The sequence below is a fragment of the Egretta garzetta genome, unplaced genomic scaffold, assembly GCF_000687185.1.
Source record: "Egretta garzetta isolate BGI_Z169 unplaced genomic scaffold, ASM68718v1 scaffold424, whole genome shotgun sequence".
NCBI lineage: Eukaryota > Metazoa > Chordata > Aves > Pelecaniformes > Ardeidae > Egretta > Egretta garzetta.
This window is the reverse complement of record NW_009259489.1, coordinates 1,531,984-1,545,256: the sequence shown is the minus strand read 5'-3', so window position 1 is coordinate 1,545,256 and position 13,273 is coordinate 1,531,984. Positions and strand designations below refer to the sequence as shown.

The window sequence follows — 13,273 nt, the reverse complement described above, 5'->3', positions numbered from 1 at the left end:
AGTAGAATACTGAACTGCTTATTGCTTGCTCTGAAGAGTGGGTGGATGGGACAGAGTGGTTGTTACGAGTCTGCTGTGGCTCATCTTCTGGGTGTTGAACAGTTTAGAAGGGCACAGGTATATTATGTTCCTTATTGAGTAATAAAAAGCCTCCACCTCAGCTCACCATGGCTTTAACACTATTCTCCAAATAATGTATTTGTGTAATTATGGCCTCCCTTTGCTGCTAAATTCAAATCTTGAGTCAAAAACTGAACATAAATACTTTTTACCACCACGGCTAAATTAATGTCTTTGTGGTTTATGGGGAGATATTTTGCAGTGACTCTTGCAAATTCAGGCATTAATCTTCTAACTTTATGTTTAGCAGTTAATTTTTTTTCAGCATGGGTAGGCCAGCAAAGAGCTGCCACATTAACCCTGCTCCTTAACTGCTGTTCAAGATCAAAAATAGGAAGAGCCACCGTTAACAACAAGGAACAGGACAACTGGGGGAAAAAAAAGACTGGCAAAAAAAACCCCCAAGTCTGTAATACAAGTGGTTCTGTGCTCCACTTTTATTGCTCTCCAACTCTTGTACATTTTAAAATAGCCTCTGCTATAAACCGGTAAGATAAAGGAGAGTGAGCCAAAGAAAATGTTTTCTATAGGTTAGAAAAGCTGGTTGCAGTAGAGTGAATGGAGAGCATTTACAAGCTCTTTAGGAAGTGCCGAACAAATGGATTCATGGGATAAAAGGGAGATTCCCAGAAATGTGTCCAGAGCTTGGAAACACCGTGGTTTCAGTGTGGGGATGCCAGCAAACTTTTAAAGAGATTTTTAAAAGGATGAAGAGGGAGGAAGCATTTCAGGAAAATGCTGTCAGAGAGAGAAATGAAGCACTGTGAGAAGTCACATTTCCCAGTGACAGCTCAGAGGGCTTTTTTAGAAATTGGTAGAGCAAGCCGCTGTCTCGTCTGCATATAAGTACCTGAGAGCAGATAACTCCATGCCACCCACTGACATAGACCTTCCTTTCCTCTGGGCCATGCTGCAGAGTGGGATCCCTGCTGTCCTGGCTTAGCCTGTGCCATGAGGGCAGACTAGCACCAGGTGATGTGCTGGGAGCGCAGTGCAGAAACACTGATAGGGGCCCCCAGTAGTGCCCAAACCACGTCCCCCTGTGCTGTGGGACTTCTGGCGCTGAAGGTGATCAGGCTAATTCAGTGCCACGTCCAGTGAGCCCTCCAGGGCTTGGAAGTGCTGGGGAGTAGAGTGCAAAGTGTCCACAGAGCCGGTGAAGTTCAGCAGCATTTGTGATTTCCAGCTCAAACTGTTGGGAGAACAGAGCCCAGCAGTCCCTAGCAGCAGGTCAGTTCACCTGGCGTAATGCTGTCCCTTCAGTCATAAACCCCACTGGTCCTGGCTGGTTTACTGCACCCATGACAGTCTACAGTGCAAAAAAGTCCAGTTACAGAGAACTGACAGAAGCTACTTTTATTTATTTTTAATATCACTGACCTTCAATTTGATCTGGGTGTCCTTCCCCCCCCCCCAGTGTTTCTAACAAAGCACTGTTTTCACTAAGCTGTGATAAGATGGTCTTTGCTTAGGTGAGTAATGCTGCCCTGGAGACCCCTGTCAGTCACTGAATGCTCAGCCGCAAAAGGCAACAAGAGAAGGTAAAAAGAGGCCTGGTCTGGGAAACTCCAGAGATATTTTATAAAAAAAAAATACACCCTGGCTGGTGATGGAGCGTTAGGGTGTTTAACTGATAGGAGTAAAGGCCTGGACATCTCTTGGTACAATCAGTAATGGGGATGGGGTGGAGAGGTCTTGGGAAGCAATGGAGTGGCTCCTCCTCGTGGCTGGAAGGATCTGGATTACTTTTAGGCACAAAACGGTCAGGGCAGGTTCCTCAGTTGCAACCCCAGGCTTAGGCAAATCCCACTGTTTGGAGGCAAGACCGTAGGCACAAGTGCTGACCTGGCTCCATGCGTGGAATTTTGCATGTATACAAAAGCACCCACCCGCATGCTTTGGGAACACCAGATGGCTTTGAAACCAAGGCTTATAAAATGAACTGTTTAAATGGAGATAAGGGTAAAGCCAGACACAGGAAACAAGAAAATAAAAATATTTTTTCACACTTTGAGGCGTGAGGTCACAAATCCAATGGTGTGGTTTGGGCATTACCACAGTGCAAATTAATACAATGTGAATGAAAATAGTACTTAAAATTATCTTGGGAGAACTTCACTGAAATGTTTGAAGACATAAAGTCCTGCAAGCACTTACATGCAAACTGGTCTCCTCACATGCCATTGGCTTGTTGATGCTGTTGACAAATTTGTTCACGTGCTCAAAGTGCTTCGTCATCTCCGTTGCCAAAACCATATCAATAATGGCCTGGCGCAATGTCCGGTAGTGATTTCTAGGAAAGAAAAATAGTTCCTGCTCACAAGCCTGCCAAACAGAGCTCCGTCCTTTCCTCGTCCCTGCCCAGACAGCACCACAAAACACTGCTTGGGGGCTTGTCCACACGAGCCAGCACCTTCAGAGTGATGAATGGTCTAGCGCTGGAGGAATGGACTAGATCATGCCTCTCTGGGTCCCTTCGGCTCTGAATTCCTGTATTGCCTTTTTTTCATGTTATTTTTAGCGAATGAAAACCAATCCCCTGAAGTCAATAAAAACTTACAATTCAACTTCATAATGCTGTGACACTTTCTCCAGGAATGGCACCAACACATTTCTGTCTCACTGTATGTTAGCTTGGAACTCAACTCCCAGGTTTTTTAAAACCCAGCAGCATTACCGGGTGGGGTTAGACAAATTCATTACCTGTTTGGGGTCAGGCCCTTTCTCTTTCTCTCCCACCATGTCCCTGCAAAAGCTAGGTTGATGCAATGGGAACTCCCAGGCTGTCTGCATGGCCAGCAGTAAGGGTGCCTCCAACTCTCCCGGAGCTTCAGCTCCCTCCGCTACCACCCCTTTCCGTCCCATGTGAATGCAGTGGTGCCAGCAAGCCTGGGGCCACGTGCAGACACAGCATACAGCGTCTGGCGGGCTGGGTGGAAATGTGTGGCCCAAAAAAGTAATTTCACTGCAGGAGCCTGGAAAAGGCAGTGCGTCAAGATGCAGCCTTGAGGCTGCCAGCTAGACCATGCCAATGTAATCTGTAAAAGATTGTCAAACATCTCTGTATGTTTCCAGAAATACAAATTGGAGGTCAGGAGGGAAAATTAAAGCCTTTTAAAAAATCATGCCTACATAGGATTCTGGAGGAGATTAAATACTGATGTCTGTTAAAACTACATTTTCTGGATTAGGAGGCAGGCTCTTGATCTGCCCCAAACTAAAAATCCACAAACAAGCAATCCACACACATGCACTTCCCCTTCTCCAGCAGACCCACCGATCGATATTCTTGAAAATGTTGCATTTGCTGTCTTTAGTTGTAAGCTGAAATGCCAGTGCCGTGTGATGACTCTCTAAAACAGCTGTATCATTGTAAAGGATGGCTAATTCGCTGCCCGCGTTGCACAGGAAGGAGTTGGTCCGTCCAGGGTGGTCTACGTCATGAATGGTGGCAGCTATTAATGCAGCCACCTCATCTAAATGGTCAAGGCTGCCCTACAGGATGAGAGAAAAATTATGATGTGGCACAAAAATGACAATAAATTCCTGATCATTTCCAGGTATCCACAACTAGTGCAAATGCAGGGATTCTACCGTCTTGCAATTGTTCTCCACTCACTGTGCCCACAGGTTACCTACTCCAAAGCTTCCCCTCTCACCCTTACCCAAACACTCTGTCCTTAATGAAGCTTTTTACTATGCTGTCACCTAAGCAGTATCTTGGCATTAAATCTTCTAACAGTGGATGGATCCTCTAGTGGTGTCCTTCCACTTCGTGTGCTTGCCTGAATGCCTCTGTACTGACTCTGCTCCTACACAGCTGTGTGTTTTAGGATAGTATTGGATAGGATAGGATAGGGTATTTCAGTTGGAAGGGACCTACAACGATCATCTTCAACTGCACTCAGAAATTAAACTGAAACTCCTACAAGAGTCTTGCTGCTTTATGGTTTTAGGTATCAATATATATAGAGTAGAATAGAACAGAACAGAACAGAATAGAATCATTTCAGTTGGAAGGGACCTACAATGACCATGTAGCCCAACTGCCTGACCAATTCATGGCTGACCAGAAGCTAAAGCCTGTTGTTAAGGGCATTGTCCAAACACCTCTTTAACACTGGCAGGCTTGGGGCATCGACCGCCTCCCCAGGAAGTCTGTTCCAGTGCTCAGAAATTAAACTGAAACTCCTACAAGAGTCTTGCTGCTTTATGGTTTTAGGTATCAATATATATAGAGTAGAATAGAACAGAACAGAACAGAATAGAATCATTTCAGTTGGAAGGGACCTACAATGAGAGCATTGTCCAACCCCCTCTTTAACACTGGCAGGCTTGGGGCATCGACCGCCTCCCCAGGAAGTCTGTTCCAGTGTTTGACCAGCCTCTTGGTAAAGAAATGCTTCCTCATGTCCAGTCTGAACCTCCCCAGTGCAGCTTTGAATCATTCCCACGCATCCTGTCACTAGATCCTTGGGAGAAGAGCTCAGCACCTTCCTCTCCAAAGCTTTTGCAAAGCTTTGTTAAGAGCTGTTACTAACAGCCAGTTACCAAGAGATAGAAAAGAGCCAGGTTTTTCTCCCCTATTGTTGCTACTTAAAAATGTAAATTCCTTACTTACATAAACAGACCAGAGAAACTGCGTGGGCCTGCAGGCATCACAGGAAAAGACTTCAAGAGCAGAGCGACTTTATGAAGCCAGGACCATTGTTTAAGAAAACATCTGACTTTCAAATGACACACATACAGTGAAAATGAAATCCTAGCCCAAAAGACTCCTAGGCGATGGTTATACCTTAACTCTCTCCTTCCCGAGAAAGAAGGCGGTAGCATGCAGGACATCCGCCGCGTGCGTGGAGTTGTGGTAGGAGTTGGAGGAGTGGTAGTTGGCTTCAATCACCTGCAGCCACGCTCGCAGTGTTGCTTCTGAACAGCTTAAAAACTCAGAGACCCCAAACCGGGCAAAAACTTTTAAGCCCAAATACACTAATGGCCTGAAAAACAATAGAAGGAAAAAGCGCCGCTGTAAAATAGGAACTTCTGGCATTCTCAAGGGTGATGATTTTGACAAAGAAATCAACAAGACCTTAACAATAAAAGGTGGTGGGGGAAATGTCAAGTTTTTTTAAATTGCACACCTATAACCTCTCAAAAGCTCAGCCAAGGTTACAAGTTATTACATCTACCATATTTTCAGACATTATTTTAATATGTTTTGTAGAAATGGCGCAGTTCCACTAGAGTTTCACCAATTCTTGTGGCTTCAGAAAAAAGTTCTTAAAAGTTCAGGTCTTTTGTGGTTTTACTATCTGCCAATCAATCAAAAATACATTTTTTTTCTGAGGAGAAAAAGCAGACTCTGAACATGTCATGGGCACATCCCAAAGGCTAAAAAACCTTAAGACAGAAGATGTCAAATGTTTACTCTTTGAAATAATCCTGTGACTTCAGGGGGTCCAGATTTCGACTTCCTGACTATCTGAAGTTGACAATATGCAAAATGTAGTGATGCTTCCCAGAGCAGCTCTCAGCAACAGGTTACTATTTTGTGTGTGTGTGTGTGTGTAGGGAGTTAATGTCTGAAACAGAACTTCTGAACTCTTAAGCAGAAGCCTGCTACTTTCTTGCTTCAGGTGGTATGGGCTGGACTAAACAAGAAGTGGCATGTTCTGAATCCTACCAGCAGTGATGTCCTGGCTGGAGAGGGAGTTTGAGGTCTGGTGAATGTAATGCTGGGGAGGACAGTGATGAGCCTGTGTCTGAAGCAGTAAATAGGGTAAAATCGCTAATCTCGTTGGTTCTTAAATCCCAATCCACTCTGGGTTGTCATTTACTCTGTGGGTGATTTAGGTGAGGGAGGGGAGAGGCTTGGTTTTTCCAGAATGATGATTTGCACATCAGCAGGATAAAGGGGTGTCTGTGGGACACCCGGCATGTGACAAACAGTGTCACCTGGACACAGTGTATGGGAGTCAAGCAAGGTAGGTGTTGAATGGGAAACAATCCTGGAGGGCCGTAGACACTGTCAAGGGAGGACAACAGAGTCTGCACCGGGCTCTCCATGGCCTGAGCGTGCATCTGGACCATGGTGTGTGCCTGGCTCATTGAATGGGACAAATGGTATCAACACACACAGACAGACAGAAAGACAGCTCTCACAGATTTGCTGTGTCTTGCTTCAGTTTTTCCAGAGCAAAGTGCTTTCTGCTACAGCTCCTTGACAACCTTTTTGTGGGCACCCAGGGAAAGGAGTCCAGTACCTTTTATTTGTAACAGCCTCCAACTCAAAAATATTGAAGTCCCAGCTTTCCTCATTATCTAGGAGCTGTGTGATACAGGGCGGAACATCACTGATGCTGTTTGGCACTGAAAGGTGACTATGGCTCAGGTTCATATCTGTTGAAATGGAATTTGGGAATTACAACATTTCTGGATTTTTTTTTTCTCCGCGCATGCAGAATTCCATTTAGAAAACTACTCCTTTTCAAGAAAACCAACTCCTTTCCTTACATGAAATAGTCTGTAAAAGCCTATAATATATATGGTTTCTATTATTCCAGATTATTTGGATAGAAACCAAAAAGATGAGTGAACATTTCTTTGAGTGACAATTTAGATTCTTCCTAGTTTGGTTTTCTATATTTTTAAATATATTATTTTAATTATTTGAACCTGCTTCAACTCCAAAATGGAGGCAGTCCAGCACTTGTTCCTCAGTCACTTAGACAACCGTTTCCAAAGACACACATCCCACTGCAAATTAGCTTGGAGCTCTATGTCACTAGCGTCTACAGAAGCAGTCACACGTGTAAAGGGAAGTTTAAAATGGTGGCTTACTCTTAGAAAACACATACTCGTTTCCTGACAGTCTTCTCAAACCATCCTGAAAAAGCAAGCTTATCGTAAGTTTTAGGCAGAGTATCCATGCACCATAAACTGCAAACCCACTACATGCACTTTCTCTTTAGGTACTATTCCTGGGTACTAAAAGCACTGCTCCTGTTGTCGCACTACAAGAACCATCCTTGTTTTAAGGTCTTTAAAAACAGACGTGAAAGGATCCAAGGAACAGTAGTATGAGATTGCCAGAAAGGATATTACTAACTATACAGCCCTCCTTGACCCTTTCATTGGCACCTGCAGGATTTCAACATTCAAATTAACCACTATCATTTTTTTTTTCATTTTCTTTATGTTATTTTGACAAGAATTAGCTCAATGTATGTTAAAAAATGAGGTAAGCCATGGCGAAATCTAGGTGGTGTCTCTCTGGCAGACACTGTTGCTGCTGTTACAGGACCAAAGTCAGAAGCTGATAACCTCTCTCTTACACTGGACCTGCTGTAGAGCAATCCCACTAATCCCATCTAAGCTTCTAGGTTTCTATAAAGTTCTCCTTGAGACAAATCAGAGTGGATGATATAGTTTCTAGTGGCAACCGTGTTCACTTACATGTGAGGATGAATGCACCCAATGGACTGAGATGTGGCTGTATCTTAGCACATCTTGGTGCCTACTGTTACGAGAGGCCAAAATACTTAAGTGAAACGGTGATGAATTACGAGTCCCCTTCACATTGCTTGTGAATGTTTAGCACAGCATAGCACTGAACTGTGATGCAGTACGCTGGTAACTGATTTAATCTTTACTAATTTTACTCACAGTCATCAGACCTCCAACAAGATCACTTGTGTGAGGATCTTCGTCTTTGGTACCTAGCTGAGGAGAGTAAAGTTCTGTTGTCCGCAGGATTTCCAGAACTCTGTCCAAGGCCTCTGCTACTGTGATGGGGCTGTTTTCCTGGGCAGCATTAATTATGTTAATAACCTGAAAGCAGATTAAGGAGGCAGGGGAGGAAGAGTGAACAGAACTTTTGCCTTTTCTTATTACAAAATGTTTATTCTTGCTTGATTATGCTACTTCCCACTTGGCAAATGCTATGTAATCGCCCTCCAGCCCTTTAAGTACAACTCTGAAACTGTGAATTTGTGCTCTGATTCCCTGGTATCTGTTTGCTATTTATAACTGGCAAACTCCTGGGAAGTGAAAGCAGAAGGGTGTGAAATATCTGAAATAGTTGCAGGTGGGTAGACCAAAAACTAGCCATGTCCCCGTCCTTCAGCATAGCTAGGGCTGCTCAGAAGTCCGCAGAGGAAAAAAGCAAGCAAACGAACTCCTAGATGTGACTCCGATATCCCGATATCAGACGTAAAACCTTAATTTTCTCAACGTGAAAACAAAGGGCAGAGAGCAGCAACAGCTGGGCTGTGGTTGAGGGAGAAGAGGATGGCTCTTCTTTGCCTCCTACCTCATGTCTCAGCCACAGTCTGGGAACACAGCCATGACACTGCAGCAGCAGCAAGGACTGCGCCTGGCACTGCCAGGACTGAGAGGGAGAAAGCCCCAGCGCTGTCTTCTCCAGCTATTGGAAGCTGCTGCGGGGGCATTTTGGGCCTCCCTGCAGGTACGCTTAGGGATAGGAAAAGCAGTCAGCTGCTCTAACAGGCACGGTGGTGCTGGGAAGCAGAGCTTGATCCCAGGAAGAGAAAATAGGGAGAGAGGAAAAAACGGTTTGAGGGTGGGAGAGGGCAGGCACCCTGGTTTGCGGGACAAGTGATTGTACATCTGGTTTGCGAGAGCAGAGTTTGTGTAACACGGATAGTAAAGAAAAGACTGCAGGGAAGTGGGGGGACAGAATATGGTGCAGGTGCTCCGTCCTCTCCCTCCTATCTTATAAATATTGATGGTAAAAGCAAAGGTGAGACTGGAAGCATGTCCTCCTACACATGCATGGCCCAACAGAGCAGGATCCCTTCCTGCCACAAGCAGTGCATCTAGCAAGGACACCCTTTCCCCCTTTTTAATATTCCTCCCAGTCATTTGGAATGAGATGATGAGATGCAGAAAGTGGTAAGAAAAAAAAAAAAAAGTATTAGAATTATTCTGTTAAATACGAGGTGAAGGAAACCCCTGGCTGTCCTGCCATGAACTACATACTTCCCTATGAGAGCAACTCCAAACTCTGAGTTTGTGGAAAAGACAGTGCTCAGGACTCACCTTTGTGATAGGAGCTTCTATTGTCATCGAGTGGATCCTGGCCATGGAAGAGTACCGTCGGGTCTGTAAACTTGGAGCTGCCATTAAAGAGAGCACTGTTTACACGCCACAGAGTGTAAATCAGGTGACACCATTTAAAGAGTGCGGAAGGCTGTCATGGGAGAACAGCACAACGGGATCCAGCCTCATCTCCCATTTTTCCTGTATCTCCCCTCCTGCAAGTTCTTGCTTTACTGTTCAGTTTCTTGCACTGTTGTCTACTACCTGTGCAGCCACCCCTTGCTTCTGCTGTCAGTTTTCCTGTCCATCCGTCACTTCAGCTATACTGAAATGAAGCTATACTTAAGCTATATTATACTTCATGCCCGATACCTGCCACTCCTTTTGTTTGCAATAGATCTCTGTCAGACAGGGCTCCTCCTGTGAGAGTATGTGTGCGTATGTCCCTCATCTCCGTGATGCAGCCGCTCTAGTGAAACCCGTTCCTGCTCCCCGTAAGCTGTGCTTCTCTTGCTATATACCGGGACAGGAAGAAATCTCTGCCGCCACCGTCCCAGCCTCAGCAAGCAGCCACAAATGCGATCAGGAGCAGAAGTGCTGCTCTCAAGTAACCAGCAGCAATAGATCCCCTCATGTCCCACACTCATGAAACCAAAATACTGGTTTGGGAGCACAAGCTGCAGCTTTCTCGGAGAGGTGGAACTAACGCTTTGCCACGCACTCTTTTGCAGGCTGCCCCCATCCCACGGCACAGCCACTCCTCCTCGCTGTGGAGGCACCGCACGCTGTGTGCATTGTACAGTGAGGCTGGCACTCATGCTGGGGCACTGTTTTGCAAATCAGAATGTTGAAATTTTACAGCACTTATAAAAACCTGGAGTATTCTCTGTTTAATCAGCTGTGAATCTCTCTGATTCCTCTTTCATTCTGCATTTTTATTGCCTAGGGCAAGTCTGTTCTTTATTTATAACATCGCTCTTGACAGTTTACTTTCTTACCATCACTACTTTGAGATGTTATAGACTTAACATCAGTTGAGTCTTTCCTTCTGTTCTTGCATTTGAAGGAATGGGTTTCTGTAAATAGGAAACAAACAAAAGCTTTAAAAATGCATCAAGTAAGACCTCTACAGAGTCTCCTCCATATAAAATTCTGAACACTTATTTAAATGATCTTAACAATACCATGTAAGTGGGGGAAATACTGTAATCTCTACACATCAGAGCAAGGGCCTCAGTGTCTACCAATTTACAGCAACCTGTCTAAAGCCACCTGGAAAGCTGTTTCACAAAGAAGTCGAGACGCCTTATGGAACAGGGGAGTTGCTTCACTTAACTTTAGCTGCCTAAAAGCGGCAGTCTTCTGGGCTGTCTTTGTCTAAGGTAGTTGTCAGGAGAGATGTCTCAGGCAGGTGGGTTGAACCCCACCTTGCAGGTCCCTTTTGCTCTCCACCAACCACTGAACGAACCTGAGTTTAACTGCCTAGAGATTTAGCCAAGTGAGAAAAATCCTGTCTCAGTCTACACCCTTCCAGCCCAAGCACAATTCAGACTCAGACAGCTTTTGCTTTTAATTGCAGTAATTGTTTGTACCCTGTGTTTAAGAAAAATCCAACATACTGAGAATGATTATAAACAATCAATTCAGCTGCTGTGAAAATTAACCATGCACCAAGCTGTCATTCTTGAAACTGCCATTTGCTAAAGCAAGAGAAATTATCACATCCAGACAAATGGCATAGCTGGATGAAATGTCTGGAGAGAGCCTCAAAAAAAAAAAAAAAAAAAGAAGAAAAAAGAAAAAAAGATTTGGTAAAATTTCATGTTTCTCCAAAACATTATAGGCTGCACTGTCTCTTATGTTTCAAAACAGCAACTGTTCATCTATGCACCTGTTTGCAAGATTTTCTATAGTACCTGTTCCCAGAGCATCTGAAATGCCACTCAAAGATCAGAGACCCCAGCAAGCTTTCAAAAGGAAATACCCACCATGTGAAGAATCAGAGATATTGTAAAATTGATATTCTCAACATAAGGACCGGTTTGCATAACCATGTTACATGACAGAATATATGCAGCCTGTCCTTAGGAAAACAAAATGTTAGTATACAGAATTAAAAATATATCCATCCTAAAAATGACTGAAATAAAGTTTCTTAATTATTTTCTTTACCACAGATGTACAAGACAGCTTTGGTCTTTTTATTTTGTTGTAGTCCAGACTGGAGAAACTGAAAGCATTTTCCTCTGTCGACAGCTAAGTCAGGGAATAACTAATGCATCTTAAATTATTTTATTTACTTATTTGATAGGACTCCTCTTTCAACCCCCTTTCCTGCATTCACATTTGGAAGAGTTTAACATAAAGCACTTGCGTGGGAGCAAACATTTACACATAAACACAGCTGCGAGTGGCAGTAGCAAACAAGACAACTCTCCTTGCATTAAATACCAACCAGCAAGTTGGAAACTTTGGTAGTGCTGCTTAGAGAGTCACAGGTGCATAAAAGCTGCTCTATGCCACGCTACGATTTCAGCTGAAAACATTTAAATTCCTAAATAAAAATTTTCCCGTCACCGGGTGAGCTGAATGTCTCCCCATCCAGTGTGTTACAAGCACACCATCACAAAAACAGCACGATACACATGGATGGTTTTTCTGCCCTCATCACATACTGGTATATGCCCATGGCTCTGGGAATTTATTCTCGGAGCACAACCATGAACTGCAGGGAAGGATAACCCACATCGCATGCACGTGACTCTAAGGTTGTCTGCTTTCACTGCACCACAGTCATCAAAATGGCTTCATGGGATGTGGCTCCCCAGTCTTGCTGAAATCTGTGACAATAATGAGCAAACCTAAATGCCCCACGCAATCTGTAAAACACATCAGTAAGCTAGTAGCTACGAGTTAACTAGTAACAAGTGTTCTTCAGCTTCATTCACAGGTGTTCTCGCCTTCCCCTGCTTGCAGGAAAGAAACGGTGAGAAAGAAAAACTGCATTTATTACAGGGACACAGGCACAAACAGTTTAAGCCAGGACAGATCACTTCTGATGGCAGCAATGTTAACGAGAGCAGCAAATTGCATATATTACCTCTTCTCCCCCTGCTCATTGTTATTTGGCATCACAAAGCTCTCCAGTGCTTGTACATATTCTTAGGCTACTCGAAAAACTAGGGGATGTCAAGCAGCCACTTCCCACACTCTTTGTATGTTATATCCTCGGACCCCTATGAAAATCAGAAGCTGCCTGACATTGTAATGTTGTCCAGTGTTTTACAGCGGGAAGGGGCTTGGGTGCCAGAAGGTAACAGGGCACAAGAGCCCGTTCACTCAGAATGAGAAGGCAGTGCTGCATCTGGTTCAGATCACTAGAATTACAAGCTTTAAGTTGGCCTTCAGTGCCTCTGTCTTCAAGGAAAATGGTTATTCCAAACATTACACAGCACTGGGAGAAGACATTATCCCCTTATACTCCACACCTTTGGTCAAAAGCTATCTGAATAAGTTACTGAGAGCTTGAACATACTGTCTGCAAGTAAGCGAACCTGCCTGAGACATGGGGCAAGGGTTGTGCAAGCACGCTGCAATAACTCAGCTCTAGCCTGGACACTACAGACAACTATCTTAGCCCTGTGCTGGGGCCAAACCAATGGCCTGCTGATGGGTCCTAAGCTTGGAAACACTGGGGCAGATCTGCTGGCACAAATCAGGATGGTTCCACGTTAATTTCAAACAGAAAGGGGTGCCAAGGTACACCAGCTTCAGGATCAGACAGTGTTTTAATACAACGAAGAGCAATGCATCTTGACTCCGAATGCATGGCAAGAGCTCTGCACAGGAGATTGAATTATTAATGATGGTTACAAATCCAATTCGTGGTGCGACATAAGAGCAGCTGGCATCCATCACTGGCCATCTGCTCTGACCACTGACTCGACAGAGGGAAAAAACAACATAGCACTCGGCCACGACCTCAGGTACAGCAGTAAAGGCAAATGATAGTATTCTAACCTGACTGAGAATTGTCTCCTGTGTACTTCTCATCACGGTGAGTCTTGTAGAGCTGAAGATGCACCAAGAGTAAAAT

General features: G+C 44.3%; 1 protein-coding gene across 5 annotated transcripts in view; it reads right to left on the bottom strand.

The window, feature by feature from the left end:
* PDE8B (phosphodiesterase 8B) overlaps positions 1–13,273 on the bottom strand; it is a 46,243-nt gene that overhangs the window by 6,415 nt on the left and 26,555 nt on the right. For 4 of the 5 annotated variants that reach the window (XM_035892830.1, XM_035892831.1, XM_035892833.1 and 1 more), the window contains 9 exons: positions 13,198–13,249; positions 10,176–10,253; positions 9,178–9,254; positions 7,783–7,947; positions 6,958–7,003; positions 6,381–6,516; positions 4,916–5,114; positions 3,398–3,615; positions 2,286–2,413 (listed from right to left, as the gene is read on the bottom strand). In XM_035892830.1, coding sequence (XP_035748723.1) covers positions 2,286–2,413; positions 3,398–3,615; positions 4,916–5,114; positions 6,381–6,516; positions 6,958–7,003; positions 7,783–7,947; positions 9,178–9,254; positions 10,176–10,253; positions 13,198–13,249 — 1,099 coding nt within the window. The remainder of the gene's footprint in view (positions 1–2,285; positions 2,414–3,397; positions 3,616–4,915; positions 5,115–6,380; positions 6,517–6,957; positions 7,004–7,782; positions 7,948–9,177; positions 9,255–10,175; positions 10,254–13,197; positions 13,250–13,273) is intronic. The other variant, XM_035892832.1, reaches the window with a different exon arrangement.